The 15,313-nt window shown below is 48.3% G+C and overlaps 1 protein-coding gene across 6 annotated transcripts in view; it reads left to right on the top strand.

Moving 5' to 3' along the window:
* Positions 1-2,580, top strand: part of LSS (lanosterol synthase) — a 33,639-nt gene extending 31,059 nt beyond the window's left edge. For all 6 annotated transcript variants that reach the window (XM_075027727.1, XM_075027729.1, XM_075027732.1 and 3 more), the window contains one exon: positions 158-2,580. In XM_075027727.1, the coding sequence (XP_074883828.1) occupies positions 158-343 (186 nt within the window). In that variant the 3' untranslated portion in view covers positions 344-2,580. The remainder of the gene's footprint in view (positions 1-157) is intronic.
* Positions 2,581-15,313: the final 12,733 nt, after the last annotated feature.

Below are 15,313 nucleotides of genomic sequence, written 5' to 3'. Positions count from 1 at the left end.
TCCTGGGCATTGTGCAGCCATTGCAATGGTGTGCTTTCCCTTACCTGGAAGGAAAGCCACATGTGGCTTTTAGTGGGGGACCTCAGGAAGGCAATGAGCTCAGCACCACACTGTGGTCCCCTGTCACCCATACCATCTTGCTCTCTGTCTCTCTCAGGAGAATATTGCTGGGGTATTCAACAAGTCGTGTGCCATCAGTTACACTGCGTACCGCAATGTCTTCCCTATCTGGACGCTAGGGCGTTTCTGCCGGCTGCATCCCAACAGCCCTCTTGCTGGGCAACTGCAATCTGCATCCTCAGCTGGGGCAGAGAAGACCATGCAGGAGGCCTTGTCTGCCTGAAGCCCAGGCCATTGCAGATGCCGTGCCCTCTGACTTGTCCTAGTTATCGGCTGCTGCATGGGGCCATGGAGGTGTTTGCTGCATAGGATATCTCAGTGCTGATCTTAACACATGGACTGCTGCATCTGTCAGGGAGGAGTGCTGTTGTGGTGCTGCAGCGTCTCTGCGTTCTGTTGAACCTCTTCTAAAACTCCACTTTTAAAGGTTTTTCCCAGGTATATCCTCCCTCACGGGATGGGGAGTGAAGTGCCTTTTCAGACCTGTTTGGTGATCTGAGAAGAGAAAGCTGCCAGGCTGTGTTGTATTACACATCTAGACAGACTCTCATCATGGGTAGAGCAAGGCTGCCTTTATCTTCCCCTTGTGCTGTCCAGGTTGGTTGTCTGTGGCACGAGTGTGGGATTTGGGGCCTCCCCTGTGCCCAGCAGATGGGGTGCACTGCACAATCCCTGCTGAACTGACCTCCGTGCTGCACCCTGCCGGGCCCCACCACTGGCTGCCAGCTGCCCTGTGTGAGGGCAGCTGATCTGAGAAGACCAGCTTTGCTTTGTGTCCACTAGAAACAGAGAATTTCTGTGTTTTTCACACTGAGAACAGCTGTGCTACTGTTGTGGGGCCATCACACTCCACGGGGAAACAGGAAAGATGGCTGTTCCTTGCTGTGGGGATGTGTTGAAGTCCTGAATGCATCAGCTTGGTGCTAACCTGAACTCCCAAGTCAAGCTCACCAGCAGGATGGATTTGATGAGCTGCATACAAGCCACCTGAAAAAAAACAATATCAGCCACACACACAAAAGAGAAAACCTCTGAGCATGGACTGGAAGTGAGTGGTTCAGGACTTACTAGGAGGCCAGAGGACAACACACAAAGCGGCAGCAGAAAAAAGAAGTAAAGCCAAAGGCATTTCATCCCCACCAAATTCATCCTGTGACAAGCTCTCCAGCTCCTGTGTTAGATTCCAAGTGCCGTGCTCACAAAAACCTGAGGAATGAAGTACCTTCAGCACCACTGAGGTTCCACTCTCCAGGCTATCCAACGGGGGCTCGAGTTACTCTCCAGGCCATTCATTTCTGCTCTTTTAGTGAAAAGCCTCCAGAACATGCAATGAGAAAGGATCAGCAGTTACCCCACAAACCAGGACAGGAGTGTGCATGTGCAGACCCATTGTAAAATGAAGAGTGAGAGTCAGAAGAGAGACTCCACTGAGAGGCCACTAATAGTTGAAAGCTCAAGGGCAGCAAAGGGCAGGACTTCCACCACCATGTACACACCTTCGGTTTGAGGCAGGACACAGAGGGTACACAGACCCTTCGCAGCATCTATCATCAAGCAAGGGACTTTGATATCAACAGCTCTTGCCAGGAGCAGCATCCCCTCTTTTGTACCCAGCAGTGCTTTGCTTCCTAACTAAGGAGAAAAGAAAGTTGGAAACAATGTCTGAGATCAGGCCAGCTCTAAAAAAGAGTCCAATGGGAATGCCTCATGATTGAAAATGCTCTGAGGAATAACCATGAGAAAACACTTGCTCCAAAACCTTGTCCAAATGTTACCCTTGTTTCTGACAGGGGACAAGGAGTGACAAGAAAGGGAGTGATGCATCTCAAACCACACACTGCCAGCAAGAGAAAGGCTTTCAGTGAAACTTAAGACCCCAGGAGCCACAGAAGGAACTTATGGACTTGGGAGGAAACAGAGCCTCTCTGTTTACCCAAGGAGAGCGGGGAAGAGCACACACAGGGACAAGGAAGTGCCCCAGCTCATTCACAGGGAAGGGAAAACAGGTATCCACTGCACAGGAGTGTAAAATAATATATAAAACCCCACAGATGCAGAGAAAGACAAAGAGGAAGAAATACTGAAGTGCATCAAGCCCTCATAGATAAGTTAAGAGGCATAATCAGGAGCAGAGTAAGCCACAGAAGAGGGCACAGCAGCTGAAGTCTCACAGGCCTGGACAAATACATGGAAAGTATTTTGTAAGTCCCAGAAAAAGTACATGATGGTGATGGTACCAGGAAACATACAGTAGAGGAAAAAGCAAAACAAGCAATGTAATGATAACAAAGATTTACTAAAAAGCAGGAATCTTCCACCAGCATTTTCCCTCCCCATTCCAGCACCTGTCCTGAGATATCCTGGCAGACACCACACGGCCAGAGCTGCGGCTATGTGAGGTTGTCTCTGGACACTGGACAAGGCTTTTACCTGGTTGTGTATAAAAGCTTTCAGGCATCAGATGGTGTCTTGTCTGCATTGCGTACCTTCAAAAGACAGTAGAAAAAGTTGTTTATGCAGGAAACCACTGTATTCTGATACTTCACATTGTTATCAGTTGACCCCTTACTCACAGGAATCCCTCAGCTCAATGCCAAACACACACAGCCCCATCTCCATCTCAGAAGAGATCTTTAAGGCCCCAAACAAACCACTGCCTCATGCCCACATGAGCAACCTGCCCTGGTGCTCTTTCTTTTTCCCTTCCTCCCTTGCCATACCACAATGAACTGGTATTTCTGACCCTCCTCACATAACCAGACCATATACAGACACAGTAATAATCCCGCATATGAAAAGTGTCTGCGGTCACCAGGGAATGGTCTTCCCCAGTTGGACCACAGTGTCATGGCGTCATCACTGATGTAGTGGTGCACACCATACATCAGTCAGCAGAAAGCATAGGAGGTGTATGTCTTTACAGACCATTTTTCTCCTTCACATACTCCCTTTAAACAGTCTCTTCAACTCTTCCCAATATGTATGTAGCTTTTGAAGTTTACAGCTTTGTAACAGATCTGAAGAAGTGCTTGTCTCCAGAGGCTTTTCTGCTGTTCATCTACATTCATTGTTCATGTAATAAGGCAGTAAGCAACTGTACCTAATGTCTCCTAACATGGGCATGACCTGGGTTACCCCCACAGCCAAGGCCTAAGACTCACCCCAGGGTGAAAGTGTGGGTGGACAGGGGATGGGGCAGGTGCAGAGGCTAAACAAGGAGCAAAGGCAGAAGGGGTCTCCGGCAGAGGCTGAGGGATGACTTTTCCCTGCTGTTGCAGCCACCTTTCTCCACAAGCAGTCTGGGTCCTAGAAAGGCTGGAGCTGCATCCAACATGGCAGGACGTATTCAAGCTCGTCACTGAGACCAAGGGCTGGCAGCAAGAAAGAGCAGCAGAGGCAGCTCCCCTGGTAACCATCTCCAAAAAAGGAGGGTGCTTCCCCCACCTGCAGGGTTCATTCCTTCACTGAGGGCAACCCTGGGGGAAAGGGGATTTCTCTGACAACCCTCCTGAGACAGAAACCGGCTTTGGAGACTGGCATTGGACTGGAGCTCCCCGACGGCCGAGGGGCCTTGCTGGGCACCCCGAATTGGCTTTTCTTGTGGGACCTGGCTGAAGAGAGATGGATCCCTCCAATGGCTGGCTCTCCCCTTTCCAGAGTCTGTCCTCCCTTGCCTGGAGTGGGGGTGTGGTGGGTTGACCTTGGCTGGGCGCCAGGTGCCCACCAAAGCCGCTCTATCACTCCCCCTCCTCAGCTGGACGGGGGGGGGGGGGGAGAAAATATAACAAAAGGCTTGTGGGTCAAGATAAGGACAGTTTAATAAAGTGAAAGCAAAGGTCACATGCGAAAGCAAAGAAAAAACAAATGATGTTATTCTCTACTTCCCATCAGCAGGTGATATCTAGCCACTTCCTGGGAAGCAGGGCTTCAGTACGTGTAGTGGTTGCTCTGGAAGACAAAAATGCCCCCCTTTGTCTCCCTTTACTTAGCTTTTATATCTGAGCTGACATCATATGGTATGGAATATCTGTTTGGTTAGTTTAGGCCTGTTGTCCTGGTTATGTCCCCTCCCAAGATCTTGCCCAGCCCCAGCCTGCTGTTGAGGGGGTCAGAAATGTTGGAGAGACAGCCTTGATGCTGTGCCAGCACTGCTCAGCAGCAGCCAAAACACTGGTGTGTTATCAACGCCTTTCTAGCTACCAATACAGAGCACAGCACTATGAGGGCTGCTATGGGGAGAATTAACTCCATCTCAGCCAGACCCAATACAGGGGGATACCTGTTTGGGGGATACCTGTTTGGGGCACCCAAGGTCTTGGCCCCACCTGACTCAGCCCCAGGCTGATCCACTGCACCTGGGACCTTCCCACAGGCTCGGGCAGAAGGGGCAGTACAGAAGATGAGCAACGCGGTGCGTCAGCACTCATGAACCTGCTCGCAGAAGCCCCTCACCGCTCCTGGCCCATCCGCCATAACCGCACAGCATCACACCGTGCCCAGGAAAGTGGGGCTGGGGGGCAGGGGAGGGCACCAGCCCCAGCAGGCCGAACCCGGACCCTCTCCACAGGCCGCTTCTCCGCAGGCCAGGGGCTGGGGCCCCCTCTTCTACCTGGGGGCTCCTACACCTCGGCAGGGGCTGCCGGCCACAGCCCTGGGCCCCAGCAGCCAGTGGCCAGGCCCGGTGCCGGCACTGAGGGAGGGAGCACCGGACAGCCCCTGCTGCCTGTTCCTGCTGTGCAGCCTCAGGGCCAGGGCCGAGGCCGGGGTGGGTTAGGAGCTGCTGTGCCCCAAGGGCCCAGCTGGGGCCCCCCATCATCAATGCCAATGTTCTTGGCTGAAAAGGGGAAAATGGCGAGTAACGTTGCCCTGCGTGTTTACTAGAGGCTTGTGGCCTGATCCTGTCAGGCGCCAGCCCAGGAAGATCTGAGAGGAGCCCCACAGCTGGCAGCCCCCCACCTCAGTGTCACCCACATGTGGTCCTGCCAACCACGAGGGTGCCATGAGGGAAAAAAAAGGTACACTCCCCTTTAGGCATCTTGTGATGAGCTTTATTTAATTAACTCCTTGGTGCTGGCTGGGGCCAGGTATCACGGAGTGACTCCTCTAGCACCTGCCTGGAGTGGGCAGGGGCCATGGCTGCAGCGCTGGGGCAGGGCAGAGAGCGCAGTGAGCATTGCGCCGATATTTGGCAGGGACACTGAGCGGCAGCGCTGGGGCTCAGCGGGTGGCACCGGGTGGCACCAGTGCCAGTCCTGGAAAGAGAGGCTCGGTGGCTTGGCTCCAAGCCTCGTCCCACTCCACGGGCCAGTGGAGAATGGCTGAAGCTGGTCACAGCGCCTGCCCCCGCACAAGGCCAAGCCAGGTTTTGGGGATGGAGGAAGGGTTTTGCACTGGCTGGCACAGAGGGCAGGTACCGGCAGTGGGGGATCTTCAGCAGAGGGATGTGCTGCACCGCTGCCCGCACATCTGTTACCAGTATTCAGCCACGTTTGTGTCCCTACACTCCACCGCCATCCATTATATATGGCCAGGATGGATTAGCGGGGCTCGGTTACACATGAGGAATTCCATCGAGGGGCTGGAATACAATCAAGAAGCAGCAGATCACAGCCTTTAAACACTGGTTGCCCGGTGAGGATCCATTACAGATTCAGCCTCTTAATCCCTCCCCGGTCCCGGCACGGGCTGACGGCTGGCACAGAGTGGCTCTCATGGGCACATGAGCTGACACCACCCAGCAATACAGCCACAGTGCCAGAGCAGGTTACGCTGTGCTGGCGGCAGCGTGGCACCCTGCAATATTGGTGGGGACGTAGTACGAAACACGGGAACATGGCCCGGTGCCGGAGGTGCCATGTGTCTCAGGTTAAGCAGACAGATGTTGTGAGCTGTGACACGAGCCGCGCGCGAGCCCGCTCCCATCTCCTTGCCAGCATGGTGGGCAAGGGCCAGAGCTCTGCCAGCTGCTGGGCCAAGGGGGGATTTTGCCAAAAGCCCTGCAAGGGTTGGATCCTCCTCTAGGTACCAGAAAGCCTCTCACAAATATCCTGCCTCCTGCTCCCCTGGAGTGCCGGGGAAGGACAGAAAGGGCCACCTGGGTGCCCGGCGTGGCCTGGGACCTCTGATGGGAGGATGCTGCTCACAGGGAGCCTTGGGAAGTGGCAAAGAGCCACCTCCTGCTTGCCAGCTTTTTTTGATCTAAATCTCCGTGAGATTTATGTCTTTGCCTCCGTCTCCAGGGCAGAAGGCACTGAGAGGCCGTGGTCTCCCTGAGCAGCCTCACCCCATGCTCAGCTGCCCTTGATGGGGCAGACGCAGCCCCCCAGACTCTCCACACCAACATTTGGGTCCGCTCACTGGGAAGCAAGGTCTGCCAAGGCGGCAGGCAGGTGTGGGCAGCAGCTCAGCCCCAACGCCAGGAGCTCCCCAGCCACCTGGTCTGCAGGAAGGGATGGAGCAGGGCGGCAGCGAGGGCCCGGCACCCTTCGGGGCACACTGCCACTGCACAGGTCTTGGGGATGACCTGGAGTGGGGGGGGGGGACCTCCGGGTTTCCCTGAAGAAGGGACCCTTTCAGGCGGTCCCTGTCGTTGTTGGTTGTTGGGCCAGCATACACACTCACAGAGCCGTTGGGGTTGTCAGGGACATCCAGAGCTCATCTTGTCCAAGCCCCTGCTGAAGGAGGGCCACCCTGAGCCGTGTGGACCCTGGGCACCACTGAAAAGAGCCAGGCTCCATCTTCTTTGCACTCTCTCTTCAGATATTTATATATATGGAGAAGATCCCCCCAGCCTTCTCTTCTCCAGGCTGAACAGTCCCATCTCTCCGTCGCTTCTCACGCTCCCGTCCCTTCCCCATCTTGGTGGCCCTTCGCTGGACTCTCTCCAGTCTGTCCCTGTCTCTCTTGTGCTGGGGAGCCCAGCAACGGACACAGCACTCCAGCAGTGGCCTCACCAGTGCTGATCCCCTCCCTTGACCTGCTTGGCAGTGCTCCTCCTTGTGCAGCCCAGGACACTGCTGGCCTCCTTTGCTGCCTCAACTTCAACGTGGTGTCCATCAGGACCTTCTCTGCAGAGCTGCTTTCCAGCTGGGTGCCCCCAGCATGTCCTGGCGCCTGGGGCTGTTCGTCCCCAGGGGCAGGATTTTGCGTGTCCCTTGGTTGAACTTCAGGAGGTTCCTGTCAGCCCATTTCTCCAGCCTGTCAAGGTCCCTCTGTGTGGCAGCGCAATCACCTGGTGTCTCAGCCACGTGACTGTTTTTGTTGGTTTGGTTTCTACATTTTTGACTAGCAAATAAAAGCAGAGGAAGGAAATCAAGGGAACAAGGGGTTGCATACCTCTCATTTCTTTAATTTGCAAAACCTACTTAGTGTTTTACTTCTAGGTGGTCCTGCAGAGCAGCCAGTGCGAGACTGCTGAAATCTGGGAGCCTCCCCTGGGTGCATGACTATGCCCTTGCAGAAGCGCTGCTCCTGAAATCACAGAGCCTGCCTTAGTTGAGAGAAGAAAGTAGGAGGGACTGGGAAGAGATTTCTGCTTTCTTTTACAAATGGTACTTGGGGAGCATATTTCCCCACGCTGCTGGAGAACCCACAGTGTGATAAAGGAGGCCAGGAGGGAGCTGGTCAGGGTACCCCCCAGGGAAGAGAAGCAATGTCTGGATGAGGAATGACCCCACCATCCCAGCAGTCAGGGCCCTGGCTGCAGCCCCAGCCCTTTTGGTCCCCACTCTCTGCCAAAGGCTGTATGTGAAGCAGCAGCTCAAATGCCACCTAAAGAGCAAAGAGCGGAAGGACATTTCTGCATGCTTGAGAAGTGCCCATCTGAAAAGTACAGAAATGGGGCACTTGGATGCCTAAGCCTGCTGTGTCTCCATTTCTCCCTGGGAAAGAATACCTAGTTTTGTAGTGAACTTATGCTACCAAAATAGTAAGATGCAGCAATCATTATGCTATTCAAAATGTGAGTGTAAAACTTTGGAAGGGCAGAGACTTGTAAATCCTGCCCGTGAATGGTAAGGAAACAGGCAGCCACTTTTCTAAGAACTTTCCAACTATTTTTCAGTAATCTACTTCTTCTCTTTTGAACTACTGTCTAAAAATCACTTCTGTCAAAAAAATCTGTTAAAACAGAGAGTTAAGCAAAGTTGGCACCAAGTATTAGAGAAAGGAAGGTGAAAATAACACCCCACTGTACTCTGCAGCCCCATGTAGCACTGGAGACTGCTGAGGCCGTAAACATACAAACACACCCACCACTACATACTCTACACTTGCCTTAAAGCTGGACAAGAATGAATTCATTTGCAGCTTTCCTGTTTCCCCAGCATTAGCAGTATCTTCAAAGTCCATTTTCTTACTGCAGCAACACAGCCCAGGGATCTGGCAGACTCTGCAGGAAGAGGAGGAGAGGAGCTGCTTGAATTGGCATTCCACTGGGCTTCAAGTTCCTCTTGCACACAAAGCCTGATCACTAGAACATCAGACAAGTGTCTAGTACCCATGTCAGATCACTGTCTCAGCAAGGGCCTGCTCTTGTCTGGTCCTTACTTCCGTCTTGAAAGCCGATGAAGGAGAGAAAGGAGAAGACAGAAGCTCACCCTCCCCTTGGCATCTCAGAAGAAGTTATGGGAACCAAACAACCTTGTAAGCTCTTCCTTCTACATGAAGGAGAGTAAGTACAGTGGAATGACCCAAGTAGCTTTTTTGCAGTATTTTAGAGATTTATTAATTCTGCCCACAGCAGGGTGACAGTCCTCCTAGGTCTTAAATATTATGCTTGCTAGAAGATATATTAAACTGTTGTTTAGTTCACTGCTTGTAGGACAATACTAACTGTAGTCCAGGCAACAGACAGCTAATGAAATAAAGCTCATAGCTAAGAGCCACTGGTAAGGGAAATTGTACTATGAGGGCATCCTGCATATGAGTCCCGTTTTTCCAGGCAAACATGCAACAGAACTGCTTCTCTAAACCAAGTTCCACACTGCCACCAGCTGGTTCCGTGCTGCTTTACAGGAAAAAATTGTTCCAAAGTCAACCAACCGTTGGGTAGGACAGATGTATGTGTCTTCATACTTGTTTGCACCCCCACACTCTTGGGTCCCCTCTTACCAGTTCCTTTCGCTGCGCCTCCTCCATTCTCAGTTGCCCCTAGTGGTCTATGGTCCATAATCCAGCATTCATTTCACTAAGCTAAACATTCCAACAAACGAGACTACCTTCTCTTCATTAATTGGATCACTGTTGCCCATAACACCTTAACAGGTCTTCTCCTCATTTATTCTTATTCAACTTGCAAAGAGGTTACCAAAACTAGTACACTATATTAAGATGAGATTCTCAGAGATCTTAAAACAACGGCCCAAATTCTTTCCACTTTACGGTAAGAGCATTGCCTAGATTCAGTGAGGAATTTACTTGTTCTCACTTGAGTTCATTGTACTGACTGCATAGACTCCTCCACTTTAGAAGCAAAGATGCTCAAATCCAGTTCGACTCTCTCCCTAAGTTCCAACATTTTCACTGGAAAATTGCATGACGAGCGATGTTCCCATCCCAGTAATTTGTCGGATCACTTGCTTCATTTAGCAGAATTATCTACATTTATGCCTGCAGCTTTCCTGCTCAAATAAAGATCTTTCCCATCTCCCTCAGTATATAGCCATGTGTAGTGACAGTATCCCTGGTGCTCAATTAAGTTGCTTTCATTGAGAGCACAGCTGTCCCAGGCTCCCTACATAGCCAGTGGGCACATTCAGTGGGCAGTATGATGACATCATTTTGTGCTGTGGGACAGGAGGATGTACTGGCTGACATGGTACCGCATGCAAACGGCTTTGTGTTGGACACAGTGGGAGGAAGATAAACAGCCTTCTTTCATAAGCAGGCAGTACCAGATAATTGTTCACAATGGAGGCAATTACGGGCTAGTGGCATGGCACTGATTTCTGCCCACAGTCAAGTTTTCCTGTCCTGAAAATAGTTATCACAGCTCTCCAGCCACAGGGAAAATGCTTATTTAACTCATCTCAGATCAGTAACTTGCCACAATCAGTCAGCTTTTTCCACAAGTGAAGGAGATAAATGGGACTCCAGGCCTACAGCAGGTTCTACTGTTCTTCTTACATTTTTTTCGTGTGTTTCGTCTCAGTTTCACAGACAAAACTGTATTACCTGGCCTTCTTTCTATCCCTTGTAGGTATGCCACCTGAAAGATTTCACCTAAGCATCCAGACACTCCTGTGCACTGTATATATGCAAGGGATCTCCCTCTGGTCATTTCCCACAGAGGCACAGGTGCTTTGCAACACATTGGTCCAATAACCTCTATTCTTGGCTCTCCATATCTGAAATAGACCACTACAGAGACTGTTGTCTACTTGGGATGTGCAGTGGCATTTTAACAACTATCAGCAAAACCCCTACCATTAGGAGGCCTGATGACAGTGCCCTTTGAATTCCTGCATTGGCAAATATGGGGAAAAGCAAACAGTAAAATGGTATGCATGCTTATTTTAAGATTTTAACATGTTGAGGAGGAGAAGGCAGAACACAAACCAGAGCATTAGCATTTGGAATATAATTTCCCAAAGAAACTTGCAATTTTTGCTAACTCATATAAGCAGATACTACAGTATCCACCCAGGTTGATAGTAAAAATGTTATGAAAAGGAAGGGAAAAGGAAGGGAAAGAAATAGCCTTGGGGTTGTTAACTAATACACTGAACCCTTCTACTCTGCTGCCTTTACCTGGGGAAGGAACTTCACATCACAATGGTGTAGTAATGACACATGAAGCTGAAAAGACTTGGGAAGATTTAACAGATGTGCCGTTTCTAGACCCCAGTCTGGAACTATTTGTAGATGGGTCCTTGTATTAACTTAATGGCAACCGGATTATGAGTTATTCAATAACTCCCGTGAATGAAGTAGTGGAGGCTTCACCACTCAGTCTGAAGCTGGGTGCGCAAGCAGCAGAATGAATTGCATTAACAATATATAAATTATGAAAACACAATCAGGTGTGGGCACAGCTAATACAACCAGTACCTCTAGGAGGGGGTCTGCACCCCTTCAATCTAGGGAATTGCATCTGGGTAAAAGTACGCAAGAGAAAGGATAACTTATCTCCCTTGTGGGAGGAACCATTTTTGGTATTGCTAACCTTTCTCAACAGTAAAGGTGGAAGAAAAAAATTGACTTTGATCCATCACTCCCACCTGAAAGCTGCGACTGGTCTAGAACTGGAACCAGGAAACCCTCCTGCCACCGAGGGAACATCCACCACTGCAGAGAGTGATTCACCTGCAGCAGGAACCCATACAGAGTTAGTGGATTGGCCATGGACTCGCTAATCTTGCGTAACATTTCAACAACAGGAAAGTGCAAAGGAATGTGACTTGCACATAGACTGAACTATATCCTTACTTAAAACTGGAGTGTCATCAAGAGATAATTGTCTTTGTTACATACTATATGCTGATCATTTTTTCTTACTAGTAATAGTTTAAAATCCAAGATAACCTCTTGGCTCCCAGACTTAGGTATAGGACTGTGAACTAAAAGAATTTTGATTGTTGTATTTGCTGTCTTATTTTGCTTTGTAATTTTATATGTGTGTTTGCAGTGTTGTATCAGCTTATGTGCTTGACTTAGTACTAGAATAATATAATGTGACCCCAGTCAAAAGAAAAGGAGGGACTGTTAGGAAAATTCCCTTCCCTACCTATTATAAAAGACAGTCTTTATAGTATGAAAGTGTATTAACTTTGTTAATAAATATATCAAGTTCACATGATACACTGTGATGTGATGAGAGCGTGGAATTTTTCATGGAGACTTAGGTATTGTTCATGCTGAACTAAAACAAATAAAGGACAGCCCAGTCCTGGAAAGAAGGACTTTGCTTTGTGGAAGCTCAGAGCTGTCCCTGAAGGATAAAGGGTACCCTGGTCAACCACGATAACACCAGCATCCCAGCCCTTCTGACAAGTCTTTAAAAGCCTCCCAGCGTTGTCTGGCATCACAGGTCAGTAACTTGAGCAAGACTGACTCCAGGAACACTAGGGTCAATAGGCAAGCGGCAAGAATGCTGCAGAAATAGTCGCTTTGCAAAGTTTGACCATGATTAGCAATTGGTAGTGCGGGTGTTAGTGCTTAGTCCGATCACATTGTACCTGAATGCTTGCAGGGCGTAAGAACTCCGTGCAAAACCACATTTGGGGTGCCCTGGTTTGGCTGGGACACATCATGCCCATGAATAAGTATTTACCCTTGTAATTGTAATTATCCTTGTAATAATATGCATTGCATCCCAGCCTCTCTCCTCTTGGTCGACACAGGCCAGTTGCGAATTTTCCTAACAGTGGAAAAGCTGAAAAGCATCAAACACCATAACTGGAAAGCGTCTGACACTCTCTTGCTCCCTGCACAGGAGACTGGACGCAGCAGGTTACATTGTGTATGTGTACGTGATTCTTCTGTGGGTGTTCTTTCCCCCAGATGAGCTAAAACGTCTTGTATCACGGAGAGGGGGAAATGAAATGCACTTGGTTGAGAAGTGCCCTCTAACGTAGATACTCAGCTTTAGTAACACAGCCTTACCTACATGAACAAATTCTGGCCCAGTCAGTAGCTTGTTGCTGTTTTGAGATAAGTTGAGTGTGTAAGGCTGCATCATCTTTCTATTTCACTGCGCTGTCCTACTCACACTTGATCTAGCTCTGAGAATTTCGTTTTCCTTTGGCTTCACAGTAGTGATAGTCACTGAAGCACGAATCCTTAGCCAGCGATGAAGCTGTAGTGAGAACGCTTCTGCAAATAACATGATTATCCTTATGTGGTGTCCTTTATGCTCCATAGGATGGTGCACAACCAGAAGAGCTTGAAGCTGATTTATGTAGGATTTTTTTCAAGCTGGGCAAAATGCCATTTCCCCCCTTGATTTCAAGGGATCAGACTTATTTTCTAAAATGTTCAGTAATTTTTCTAGAAGCAAAGATGCAGCAGGAATGTGTGCACCTAAACAGCTTAATTGGTTTTAAGGAAATGTAAACATCCTGTACAGGAATGTGAGATAAGCTTAAACAGATTACGTTCGCTTTCTCAGTGGCTCTGGTGGCATTTTTAGAATGCTCTGTGAATAACTTGCAAAAGGAACTCCTCTTGTGACACAGAAGATACCTTTAGCATATCCTAGAGGTAGAGTGCAGGAAGCCTGAAGTCACACAGAAACCTGTAGTGGCACTCCTTCCATGAAAATGTGTAAGGTACTGGGCCATCCATGTGTTTGGGGGTATGGGAAGGGTTAAATTGCTTTTACAGACTGGTATGGCCTAGGAAAACAAAAAAAACCCTCAAACCAGTTACATGAATGAAAACGCTGTGCCTATGTTAGTACATTCAGCTGCGCTGTAATAGCTAACACAAACGACTGGAGCTACACACAGACTGTCCATGTGAATTGTATGCCAAGTATGTTATGGTAGGTGTTGGTATCTAGAGATAGCATTGAAGGGTGTCTCATTTTATGTTAGAAGCGATTGTGACATTGGAAAGAACTGCAGCAGGCTACAGCTTAACACAGGATGCGCAAGGACAAAAGGAAAAGGACAGATTAATCACAATTAGTGCAGGGAACAAATAGTCACTGTGCCCTGGCTGCCCAGTTCTTGCTGCAAATAACAAAATCTAGTGGTAGTGAAATTCTCCATGTTAAATGTTGAAAAGAGATTTCTGCTCTTCTCTTGCTTGTAGAATTAAGGTGAGCGCAGAAAGCTGGGTATGGAACACTTTGGCATCTACGATTGGCCCAAATGTCCATCTAAATAAGTTATTGATCAGAAGCCAAAGCTACTTGCTTTGAAGAAATGTCAACGAATGTCTGTGCACACTTTATTGAATGACTTGCCAAGAGGGTGGGTAGACTTTTTCTCTAACATGCAGGCAGTTAATATTTGGCTTATACCCTTAAGCAGAAGGATTTAGATCTCTTATGAATGTTTTGTCCTACCTAATATAACTGGGTGTCCTAATTTCTCATAATTATATCTTTTTTTTCTTTTTTTTCTTTTTTTTCTTTTTTTTTTTTTTTTTGAGACCTGCTAAGCTGCTGTCCTCAATACCTTATGCCCACGAATCCCTGAGAAAGATGAGAAAAGCCTCTGGTCCCTGACTGAATAAGAATAACTTCAGGAACTGAGTTGCTGGTTCAGATGCTGTACTTCCCATCCATTCAGAGTGTTTTATTTTAATGGGAAGGGCTTGTAATTATAGCATGTCTGGAATGCTTTCACAGTCAGGCTTTTAGCTCTTAGGAGGAATAATTGGAATGTGTTTATTTAGAAATACTTGTATTTTGGACCAGAGAATTCTATTTATGTTAGATTTTGTAGCACTCATAACAGAAAAGCCCCTTTTGGAATATGACAGTCCTAGTCCTGTTCCCATAAATAGTAAGTGGGTGTCCTGTTTCCTTAAACAATTTAATTGCTGTGGGACTTTTCACTACAGCAAAATAGACAGGGGAGGCTCTAATCATGGGAGGATTGTTCAGGTGGAGATCTGGCTTGGGAAAGCAAGCCATGCAACCAGCAATTTTCCAGGTTTAACTTCTACCAGCCTAGGTTTAGGGTATTCCAGCTTGCTTTCTGAAGATTGGGAGATACCTGTGGTAGGTTATGACAACAACCATACATCACTTCTCACACTGTGGATCCTGAGGACTTCCTTTTCTCTTTTGCAATACAACACTAGATCCCATTTCAGTAAAATTAGACAACTGTGGATGTCTTAAACACCATTTGCCCATGAGAAGTGATCCTGTTGCTCAATCTGCTTGGGATACAAAAGCTCATCTGATGACAAAACTTCACTAAATGCTCTAATAAGCAGCCCTTAGTTACAGTGCTTCACCTCTGACCTATTTCCTTCAAACATCTCAGATAACATGACCAATGTTAATGAAACCTCTCAGTGCTTCTCAATATGTGTTTCATGGTAATTTTAGGTTAGGTAAGCAGACATAGAGAGGTGAAGTACAAAAAAACCATATGGTAAATTAATGAAAAAATGTGAAAGTACTCTTAAGAGTTTTGTTTCCACTATACCCATTATTCATTACTGCACTTTCATTATATGCTATCACATGGGGAGATAAGTTTTGCAGATCAATTGGTCCTCAGCCACTCTCCAA

The sequence above is a fragment of the Buteo buteo genome, chromosome 5, assembly GCF_964188355.1.
Source record: "Buteo buteo chromosome 5, bButBut1.hap1.1, whole genome shotgun sequence".
In the NCBI taxonomy this organism is placed as follows: Eukaryota; Metazoa; Chordata; class Aves; order Accipitriformes; family Accipitridae; genus Buteo; species Buteo buteo.
Note: the sequence above shows the minus strand (reverse complement) of the source record. Positions and strands in the feature narration are given on the sequence as shown.